General features: G+C 50.5%; 1 protein-coding gene across 1 annotated transcript; it reads right to left on the bottom strand.

Annotated features, from left to right (window-relative positions):
• Positions 1 to 377: 377 nt before the first annotated feature.
• Positions 378 to 2493, bottom strand: LOC100501739 (uncharacterized). Its single transcript, NM_001362820.1, has 2 exons — positions 1130 to 2493; positions 378 to 969 (listed from the first exon to the last, which is right to left on the bottom strand). The coding sequence occupies exons 1-2, from the start codon at positions 2384 to 2386 to the stop codon at positions 592 to 594; spliced, it is 1635 nt and encodes a 544-aa protein (NP_001349749.1). The 5' UTR covers positions 2387 to 2493; the 3' UTR covers positions 378 to 591.
• Positions 2494 to 11821: the final 9328 nt, after the last annotated feature.

Here is an 11821-nt window from a genome sequence, read left to right as displayed (position 1 = left end):
TACTTTCAAACAGGCTCTAACTAAGGTTGGCTGAACAATCATTAGGCTCTGTGATAAGCAATCATCAACGTAACCCACTACCGATTCCGTGGATGACGCTGGAGCTGGAGCGCTTAAGTGCTTTGCCAAGTCCAACTAGGTCGTAGATATCAAGCTAGCACTGAGTTCAGTTGGTTTAATTATGGCAAATTTCTTCAAACAAATACCGTGGCATCTTGCTGCTGTTTCCTGAAATAATTAATACTTCTACAAGAACATTACCGGTTACACCACCTGAAGGCCAAGTGTTTTGCCAACACGCATATACATATAAGTTTATACATATGCAAAAGTTCTACACTACATGTAAATGAAACAAACGAAGTACAAAACAACAGTATATATATATATATATATAGACTAGTACAAAGAAAGTGAGAAATAAAACGCATGAAAACACAGAGATCTTGTTCCGCAGCAGCATCAACACTTCCATCCCAGTCACAAAGTGGCACGACGAAAGTAGTGCTTGTTTCATGTGTTTCTCGAGTCGTCTCTGCGCCTTACAATTGGCAAGCTCGATCTCGGCACACCACACGGTTCAGAGCTTAATTAATTGGCCTTGCCTCTCTTGGTGAGCGTCACCTTGAGCCCGTGCTTCATGTACATGGTGAGCGCCATCTTGGGCGCGACGGGGTGGCCCTCGACGACGCGGACGCGGTAGCGGCGGAGGATGGAGGCGGCGGTGAACTTCATCTGGTAGTAGGCGAAGTCCTTGCCGAGGCACAGGCGCGGGCCGCCGTTGAAGGCCGTGAACTTGTAGGCGGACTCGCCCACGAAGCGTCCGTCCCGGAGCCACCGCTCCGGCTTGTACTCGCGGCAGTCGTCGCCCCAGATGCTCTCCATCCGCCCCATGGAGTACATGGCGTAGATCACCTTGGTGCCCTTCTTCAGCACCGTCCCGTCCGGGAACACCTCGTCCTCCACGACCTGTAGTGGCGTGTATTGCATCACATTATCATGCAATTCATGCAGATCTTGCAACTTTCACATGCAGACAGAGCCATCTACTCACACACTTGGGGCCTGACATGCATGGTTTGGGTGTGGGGTGCCTTGCGCCCTTGCGTGTGGTGCATGCATCACGTACCTCCTTGTGGTCGACGGGGACGGACGGGTAGAGGCGGAGCGCCTCGGAGAGCGCGGCGTGGAGGTACTCCATCCGCTTCACCTCCTCGGGCCTGAACACGAGCTCCTCCTCCTCCTCGACGACCTCCCCAGCCCCCTTCCGCGCCGCGACGATCCCCTCCACCTCCTCCAGGATCTTGGCCTCCACGCCGGGGTTCTTGCCGAGCAGCCAGAAGAACCACGCGAGCGCCACAGACGAGGTGTCGCGGCCGGCCAGGATGAAGTTCACGCAGATGTCGCGGAGGAACTTGTCCGTGTACGGGCGCCCGTCCTCGTCGCGCATCCTGGTGAACACGGTGAGCAGGTCCGACCTGCGCCCGGCCGCGGCCGCGGCGTCGGCGAGCTCCTCCTTGCGCCTGCGGATCACGTCGTACGCGAACTCGTCGACGCCGGCCAGGGAGCGCCGGAGCACGCGCTCGTGCCCGACGCCGAGCGCGCGCATCGCGCGCCACAGCGCGGTCGGCGTGACGAAGCGGACGGTGGTCGCCTCGGTGGCGTCCTCGAACGCGCGGGCGAACGGGATCTCGGGGAGGCCCGGGCGGAGGCAGCCCGGGTCGACGCCGAAGGCGATCATGCAGACGTTGTCGAACGTGAGGCGGAGGAGCACGTCCTGGAGGTCCACGGCGCCGGCCGCGGCCTCCGCGCCGGCCAGCACGGGGAGCAGCCGGCGGTGGACGAGCTCGACGAGCGAGCTGGCGGTGAGCGCGCGGAACTCGGCGGAGTGGAACTCGAGGCTGGCCGCCTTGCGCTGCCTCCTCCACACCTCGTCGTCGGCGCCGAAGATGCCGTCGCCGAGGAGGTCCCGCATGTTTTCGCGGAAGTAGGGGCCCTTGGGGAAGCTCCCGAACCTGGTCTTGAGGAGGTGCTCCAGGTTGCGCGGGTCGGCGGTGACAACGCAGTGGAGGTTGGTGAGCCACGGCCCGCGGAACGTGAACGTGCCCCCGCGCGCCTTGAGCACGCCGGTGATCCACTCGTACATGTCGCTGCGGAGGCCGAGAAGCAGGGACGGGAGCATGCCGACGAGCGGCCACGTGGGCAAGCCCTGTGTGCGCCGCTGCCGCAGCGAGTGGATGGCAACGAAGATGGACACGGCCACCAGCAGCTCCACTGTCTGCACCTCCGGGAGCAGGCCCGCCAGCCCGGCGCTGCCGACACCGGCCGCCGTCGCCGCCGCAGCAACCGTGGCGTTTTGCGACACGGCGGTGTCCATGGCGCTCATGGATGGCGTTGGGCGTGGGCTGGGCAAAGAAAGGTGGTAGCAGCGGCTTGGCCTTGGTTTGTGTGTGCGCTCTGCGAAGACTACGATGTGCGAGACTGCGAGCTCTTGGAGAGAGTTCCTGAGGGTGCTGCAATATATAGGCGCGAGAGTGGTACTGTGCTGCCGCCATACCGGTGGTTGCTTGATGGCAACAACATACATACAGGCCGTTTTGATTTGGTGAGCCGAAAGCCTCGAGAACGAAAGTAACTACTGTGATTGTAACGTCCATGGGTCGAAAACAGCTTGATTGTGTGATGTTTGAGTGTCACCACTAGTAATTAATACGTGACTGTAGGTGCATTATTCTATCTTATATACAGTACATATATTTATATATCTGACACATATGCTCGTACACTACCGGACACAGTTCCTTTGCCGAGTGTTGCAGACACTCGACAAAGGCTATTTTACATTCGGCAAAGGCTTTGCCGAGTGTAACACTCGGCAAATAACGCTCGGCGAACTGTACATCGACAACAGCCTCTTTGCCGAGTACTTTTTGTCGGGCACTGCCATTTGACACTCGGCAAAGAAAAGTCACCGTCACGGCGCCAAGTGACGGTGACGAATCCTTTGCCGAGTGTCTGTTGCCAAGGCACTCGGCAAAGACGGGTCCAGTAGGCCCCACCGCCAGTCTCTATGCCGAGTGGACTGGCACTCGGCAAAGAGTCCTCCAGTGGGCCCCTTTGCCAGTCACTTTGTCGAGTGCCTTGGCAACAGCACTCGGCAAAGATGGCTTTACCTGTTCCCATGTTTCCTTCTTTGCGGAGTGCCATGGTCAGCACTCGGCAAAGATGGCTTTACCGGTTCCCAGGTTTCCTTCTTTGCCGAGTGCCAAGGTCATAGCACTCGGCAAAGTGACCCTTTGCCGAGTGTTACACTCGGCAAAGTGACCAGGATATCCCTTTTTTATTTGTTTTTGCTGTTCCATCCAAACAAACAAAAGATATATATCATTCACATCACATTATATATCAATCGCATCACAGAATAAACACATTTATCATCAACACCATATATATCACAAAGTCTCACTAATATAAGTCTCACAAGTATAAGTCAGGATCATCACAAAACAGATATAAGTCTGGATCATCACTGACATCACCAAGTATCTCACAAGACCAAGTCTAACTAACATCACCAACACTCACAAATATAAGTCTGGATCATCACAAAATAGATCATCAACGAGGTGGGCATCTGGACTGGTTCGGCGAAGGGCTGGACGAAGCGTGAGGGTTGTTCGACGCCGCCGATTGACCCTGCACAGAGAAGAGATTGTATGTGTGAGAACATATGAATATATATCATGCAGTAATAAAATTTTGATACTCACAGGAGTAGTGAACTCAGCAGGGTCAGAGGCAGGGAACAACGAAGGTGTTGGAGCATGACCCTGTGCGGCGCCAAGGCTCTGCATGTACGCGAACATCTCCGCCATCCTCTTCTCCAGCTCCTCACGTTGCCTCCTCTCATCATCTAGCTGAGTCTGTAATATTTCGCCCTAATGTTACGATAATGCAAAGAGAAGATATATAATAATCAATGAACGATGAATAGATAAGGAATAACCTGGAGTTGCTGGATACGATGCTGTGAGTTGTCCTGCCGAGGTCGTATGGCTGGGCTCGCGCTCGTACTCCTTGCTCGCACCTGAGAGAGAGTGGGAATGGAGGACGAGTCGATTGCCCCGTCGGCAATCCAGTACCGCCCATGCCTCTTGCCTCCTCCGACCCTCATGAGGACATCTCCGTCGATGTCCTCGGTCCTCGGATCGTAATCTGGCCCATGGACCTCCTTGGCCATGGTGGTGTACTCACTGAGGTGGCTGTGGACGGCGGGGTTGGTGTACGCCTCGGGCCCGTCATCCGGGTTGTAGGTGACGTCGGACGTCGCCTTCCCCTTGTGGGCCATAGCATATGCCGAGAACGTGGAGCAAGGCGCGCCACCATATGCCGCCGACTGCGAGAAAACCAACAAGATGGTTAGAAATCATGTCTAATCGAAAGTTATATACCTAAAAAAAAGAGCGCGTACCCATGCTTCCGCGTATTTGCCCAGGCTGCGGCTGCCTTGATGGTGGGAGGGACCTTGCATCATCAAACGCCGTTCCCGGCTAGCGTTGTGCGCCTCGTCCCACTCAGCCGAGCACCACCTCTGCACCATCTACTCCCAGCGCTCAGGATGCGCGGCGCACCAATGAGGAATCATCTAAAAAAATACAAGTACACGGCATATCAGAAGATAAAATTAAGCATATTTAGTACCAATAATAAAGTTTTGTATTTACCTGCAAGTACTGGTCCGGAGTCAACGACATGGTTCGGGCGTCCTTCTTGCTCACCTTCTCCCCAAGGACGGAGCCGTGGTAAGTGACGATGGCCTGGATGCGCGCCTCGTAGTGCATGTCCACGACGAGCTTCTTACAGCTCGTGGTAGCCACCACATTCGCCCTGGCCTCGTATCCAGCATCGCATCTGAAGAAATCCTACATACAAAGACGATGTATCCATACATTATTTCAAGAATATGCAACAAATGTGACTTATTAAACAATATAGTGCGAGGAAGACTTACCCACAGCTCTTGCTTCACCCGCTCCGCCTTGTTGTTGAATTGTCTGCCGTCCCGATCTACTGCATCGGGGGCGACGGCGTAGTGGTCGAAGGTGTATGCTGGGCTCGTCACTCCGGCGTACTCGACAAGTCCAGGGAAGTCTTCCCTGCATAGAAGGCCGAGGATGCCATTGGGGTTGCGGCCGTGACCCCCTGCAGTCTCCAAAATCATCCAAGACCTATCCAAGTGATTAAGACAAAATATTAGTTTCTATTATTAATTTGAACATATAATATGAAAAAGCAGCAACAACATCTAAAGTTACCTACCTCTCTCCATCAGGTCGTATCAGCGGACGTCTGTCACGAAGTATGGGTCACAGAGGGAGACTCGCGGGACCTCGCAGGTAGATACTCCTCGAACCTGAGGAGCCAGAACCTGAGACGTCCTGCTGAGCGGCGTCGTCGTCGTCGTCCTGCTGCGCCGCATCATCGTCGTCCTGCTGCGCCGCATCGACAGCGGCTTGCTGCTCCACCTGCTACTGTACGGCGTCGTCCTGCTGCGCCTCCTCCTCCGTCCTACGGGTGCTCCTCCTCCCCCTCCCCCTCCTCGTCCTCGTCCCACCGCCCACCATCTTTGTTCAACAACCTGCAATTAAGAGTAAGCAATTAAACACAGATAAAAAATATGTATTTAGAAACATATGCAAAATAAATGAAATATAGCATTACATCGATTAAAAATAATCTTCATATGTGTCCGGGTTAGCCGGATCATAAGTGACATCATCAATATCAACCATTTCATAGTCAACACCATCTGAAGGCGCAATTTCGTCATTGGCATTGTCTTCAAGCATTTCTAAGTCATTCTCATTTTGCACCTCATCCTCCTCATCAACAACCATTTCATCATCCGGCGTTTCAATATCTACTTCCATTCCGATCGCTTCGATTAAGTCTATCTCAAATCGCCCTTCGAGTCCATCTTCTTGGAAGAACTCTCCGTCATATGTGTCCGGGTCTAAGTTATAATCTTCATCGTTTGGAACAGGTAATTTAGCGTGCGGTGATACCTTATACACAACATCCCAACCCTTAAGATGTTGTTTCGTTTGGCACGCATATGGAAGATAATACACTTGTGTGGCCTATTGGGCCATAATATAGACATCGTCTCCTGGTAAGATGGAATCCTGTCGAATTTCGACTAGCCCAAGATTAGAATGTGTCCGTCTCGTAACTTCAGGGTCAAACCAATGACATTTGAATATCACTGGAGTAAGAGGTTTGGAACCATAAAAATTGAGTTCATATATTTCTTCAATTATCAACGACACGAATATGTTCTGTCTTTGAAAGCATACGCCGGGGGGAGATTGATGGGGATAACGAACACGGGCCAACATGTGTATGGGGCAGTGGTCATTCCATAGGGATTGAACCCATCTGTGGCCAGCGCAACACGAACATTACGAGCCTCTTTGGCTTTCTCATGGTGAATGGTATCAAAGTGGGTCCATGCTTCACCATCGGATGCGTGAACCATCTTGTCAGGATTGTATCGTTTGCCTTTTTTGTGCCATGTCATCTGTTTCGCGGATTCCTCTGTCATGTATAGACGCTGGATGCTCGGTATGAACGGAAGGTGGCGTAGGATTGTCACGGGGATGTTGAGCTGCCTCATCTGTCCATCACCAGAGTCTACCTCCATGAACCTAGACGATTTACACTTCGGACAGTACTTTGCCTCAGTGTGTTCTTTCCTAAATAGGACGCAGCCCTTCGGACAAGCATGTATCTGCTCATACGTCATCTTGAGTGCACGAAGGAGTTTCTGTGCCTCGTACATGCTCTTTGGCAGAACATGATCCGCCGGAAGCAGGCTGCCAATAACTGTCAACAAACCATCGAAGGCGTCTCGACTCATGCTATACTGCGACTTGAACGCCATTATACGCCCAATGGCATCCAGTTGAGAAACCTTTGTCTTGCCGTGAAGGGGTTTCTGTGCCGCGTCAAACATGTCGTAGAATGCCTTTGCGGTCGCCTCTGGCTCGTCCTCCGTACGTCCTTCGGCGAACTGTGCCTCGTGATAGTCGTTCAACATGTCCGCTACCCCGGCATCAGCATCGTAATCCTCAACGCGTTGTCTCACCACCTCCTCTCTCGTGCGATGCGCTTCACCATGGAAGCTCCATTCTTCCAAATATGTTTTACCATGGCCTTCTTTGGTATTCTTTTCCGGTTGTCACATTTGCTGCACGGACAAGGGACTAGGCTAGCTCCTTTAGCAGCTTCGCCATATGCCCGTTCCACGAAAGCATCGGTCTTCCTAATCCATTCAGGGGTGACATCATTACGTCGAAGGCGTCCCGTGTACATCCACTCATGGTCCTCCATCCTCTAACATATATAACCGAGTATAGTTTAATATAGACATGTAATGCATGTACACTACTGAGAGCACCTAGGGGGGTGAATAGGTGATCCTGTAAAACTTGAACTTAATGCCACAAAACTTGGTTAAGTGTAAGCACAGTAATGCCAAGTGGCTAGAGAAGAGTCTTAGCGAAACACAATAACCACAAGAGAATCAACACAGATAGACACAGTGGTTTATCCCGTGGTTCGGCCAAGTACAACACTTGCCTACTTCCACGTTGTGGTGTCCCAACGGACGAGGGTTGCAATCAACCCCTCTCAAGCGGTCCAAAGACCCACTTGAATACCACGGTGTTTTGCTTTTCTTTTCTTTATCTCGTTCGCGAGGAATCTCCACAACTTGGAGCCTCTCGCCCTTACACTTTGATGTTCACAAAGAAGCACGGAGTAAGGGAGGGATGAGCAACTCACACAAGACACAAAGATCACAGCAAATACACACACATAAGACCCAGACTTGAGCTCAAGAGACTATCACAAGTTTCACACTAGAACGGAGCTCAAATCGCTAAGAATGTCGAACAAGTGCGCAAGAATGGAGTGTGAGTGATCAACAATGCTCAAAGGATGCTTGGTACTCTCCTCCATGCGCCTAGGGGTCCCTTTTATAGCCCCAAGGCAGCTAGGAGCCGTTGAGAGCAATCTGGGAAGGCAATTCTTGCCTTCTGTCGCCTGGCGCACCGGACACTGTCCGGTGCGGATTTCCTTCCTTATTTGGCGAAGCCGACCGTTGGCAGCCTTGGAGCCGTTGGCGCACCGGACACTGCACACCGGACAGTCCGGTGCCCCCTTCTGACCGTTGGCTCGGCCACGTGTCCCGCGCGGATCACGCGGCCGACCGTTGGCCCGGTCGACCGTTGGCTCACCGGACAGTCCGGTGCACACCGGACAGTCCGGTGAATTATAGCCGTACGCCGTTAATTACTTCCCGAGAGCAGCGAATTTGCCTGAGTCTGCCTGCACCACCGGACACTGTCCGGTGCACCACCGGACACTGTCCGGTGCACCCAGACTGAGCAGACTTTGGCTGAACAAAGCCATCTCTTTTCAAATTTGATTTCTCCTGTTTCCAGCACTTAGACATAATACATCAGTTCATAAAATAATGTACTAAGTCTAGAAACATACCTTTTGACTTGATTTGCACTCTGTCCACCTCTTTGCATAGATCAACACTTAGGCACTTGTGTTGGACACTAAATCACCAAAATACTTAGAAATGGTCCAAAGGCACATTTCCCTTTCAATCTCCCCCTTTTTGGTGATTTATGCCAACACAACATAAAGCAAATAGAACAAGTGCAAAATCAATTCAAATAAGAACTCAAAATTGTTTTGATTCAAATTTGACATATATGGATCACTCTTTGCCACCACTTGGTTTGTTTTTGCAAATCAAACTCAATTTCTGAGTCAAACACACATGTTGAAACATAAAGAGATATATTTTACAAGAAATTGATCAAGGATTCAAAAACTCCCCCTTTTTCCCATAATTAAGCCTTCTCCCCACAAGAGACCAACTTTTGACAATAAGATGCAAACAAGAGTATTTTGACAAACAAAAACTCTAACTCTACTTTTTCAAAAATGCTCAAGTGGTAGCTGATCCATTTCTTGCTTTGGCCTTATTTTCTCCCCCTATGGCATCAAGCACCAAAACGGGATCAATTTTGGCCCTTTAACCCCATTGCCTCACCAAAATCTTCAACTAAGCGTAAGAAGGCAATAAGAGTATAAGAGATGAACTTGGAGTAAGTTACCCTCTCATCGGAGTGCAGTGGAAGTCTTGCATGGTCCAAGTCCACCTTTTTCCTTTCAATCCTCCTTCGAGACTAAATCAAGCAAACTCAAGCACATGGTTAGTCTCAAAGGGTCAAGTTGTAACACATCTCCCCCTAAATGTGTGTGTCACTTGCACAAGGACTTGTGAGGTCCGGGGAGTGCTTGTACAACTTGAGCACCATAAATAAGCAACAAAATGCAGAAGGAACATGATCAAAGGCATAAACACAAGTATGCTATAGTTCAATCCAGGTTCCGCGAATCTAAGACATTTAGCTCACTACGCAACTTGCAAAAGGTCTACTCATCTAAAGGCTTGGTAAAGATATCGGCTAGCTGGTTCTCGGAGCTAACATGAAACACTTCGATATCTCCCTTTTGCTGGTGGTCTCTCAAAAAGTGATGTCGGATGTCAATGTGCTTTGTGCGGCTGTGTTCAACAGGATTATCCGCCATGCGGATAGCACTCTCATTATCACATAGGAGTGAGACTTTGCTCAAATTGTAGCCAAAGTCCCTGAGGGTTTGCCTCATCCAAAGTAGTTGCGCGCAACACTGTCCTGCAGCAACGTACTCGGCCTCAGCGGTGGATAGGGCAACAGAAGTTTGTTTCTTAGAACTCCATGACACCAGGGACCTTCCTAAGAATTGGCACGTCCCCGATGTACTCTTCCTATCGACCTTACATCCAGCATAGTCGGAGTCTGAATATCCAATCAAGTCAAAGGTAGACCCCTTTGGATACCAGATCCCGAAACAAGGCGTAGCGACTAGATATCTAAGAATTCGCTTCACAGCCACTAAGTGACACTCCTTAGGATCGGATTGAAATCTAGCACACATGCATACGCTAAGCATAATATCCGGTCTACTAGCACATAAATAAAGTAAAGACCCTATCATAGACTGGTATGCCTTTTGATCAACGGACTTACCTCCTTTATTGAGGTCGGTGTGTCCGTCGGTTCCCATTGGAGTCTTTGCGGGCTTGGCGTCCTTCATCCCAAACCGCTTGATCAAGTCTTGCGTGTACTTCGTTTGGGAGATGAAGGTCCCATCCTTGAGTTGCCTCACTTGGAACCCAAGGAAATAGCTTAACTCGCCCATCATCGACATCTCGAATTTCTGAGTCATCACCCTGCTAAACTCTTCACAAGACTTTTGGTTAGTAGAACCAAATATTATGTCATCGACATAAATTTGGCACACAAAAAGATCACCATCACAAGTTGAGAGCACCTAGAGGGGGGGTGAATAGGTGATCCTGCAAAACTTAAAAACTTAAGCCACAAAACTTTGATTAAGCGTTAGCACAGTTAATGCCAAGTGGCTAAAGAGAAGATCTTGCACAATACGATAACCACAAGGAGTTCAACACAGAGAAGACACAGTGGTTTATCCCGTGGTTCGGCCAAGTACAAAACTTGCCTACTCCACGTTGTGGCGTCCCAACGGACGAGAGTTGCACTCAACTCCTCTCAAGTGATCCAATGATCAACTTGAATACCACAGTGTTATGCTTTTCTTTTCTTATCGCGTTTGCGAGGAATCTCCACAACTTGGAGTCTCTCGCCCTTACACTTGAAGTTCACAAAGAAGCACGGAGTAAGGGAGAGAAGCAACACACACAAATCCACAGCAAAATGCGCACACACACGGCCAAGAATCGAGCTCAAAAGACTATCTCAAAGTTCTCACTAGAACGGAGCTCGAATCACTGAGAATGACAAACAAATGCGCAAAGACTGAGTGTGGATGATCAAGAATGCTCTAAGGTTGCTTGGTGTACTCCTCCATGTGCCTAGGGGTCCCTTTTATAGTCCCAAGGCAGCTAGGAGCCGTTGAGAGCAATTCTGGAAGGCCATTCTTGCCTTCTGTCATCGGGCGCACCGGACACTGTCCGGTGCCCGATTTCCTTCCCAAAATGGCGCAGCCGACCGTTGCAGATCTGGGAGCCGTTGGCGCACCGGACATGTCCGGTGCACACCGGACAGTCCGGTGCCCCCTTCCGCCCGTTGGCCCGACCACGTGTCACGCGCAGATTCCGCGGCCGACCGTTGGCTCACCGGACAGTCCGGTGCACACCGGACAGTCCGGTGAATTTTAGCCGTACGCCGTCGACAAATTCCCGAGAGCGGCCACTTCGCTCGAGGCAGCCTGGCGCACCGGACACTATCCGGTGCACCACCGGACAGTCCGGTGCCCCAGACCGAAACAGCCTTTTGGCTGTACACAGCCAACTCTTCTCTTTTCTTCTTCTTTCTGTTTCTAATACTTAGACAAGTATATTAGTACACAAAACCAATGTACTAAGACTTAGAAACATACCTTTGCTCTTGTTTTGCACTTTGTCCATCCATAAGCATGAATTCACATTTAAGTACTTGTGTTGGCACTCAATCACCAAAATACTTAGAAATGGCCCAAGGGCACATTTCCCTTTCAATCTCCCCCTTTTTGGTGATTTATGCCAACATAACATAAAGCAACTAGAACAAGTGCAATATCACTTCAAATAAAACTCAAATTTATTTTGATTCAATTTTGACATATATGGATCATTCTTTTGCCACCACTTGGTTTGTTTTTGCAAATCAAACTC

This window comes from Zea mays, chromosome 5 (assembly GCF_902167145.1).
Source record: "Zea mays cultivar B73 chromosome 5, Zm-B73-REFERENCE-NAM-5.0, whole genome shotgun sequence".
NCBI classification, from domain to species: domain Eukaryota; kingdom Viridiplantae; phylum Streptophyta; class Magnoliopsida; order Poales; family Poaceae; genus Zea; species Zea mays.
Note: the sequence above shows the minus strand (reverse complement) of the source record. Positions and strands in the feature narration are given on the sequence as shown.

Coding starts and splice junctions, on each gene's coding strand:
- LOC100501739 (NM_001362820.1), bottom strand. CDS start 2,386: ATGAGCGCCATGGACACCGCCGTGTCGCAAAACGCCACGGTTGCTGCG. Junction 970..1,129: donor TCCCCGTCGACCACAAGGAG/GTACGTGATGCA, acceptor ACGCCACTACAG/GTCGTGGAGGACGAGGTGTT.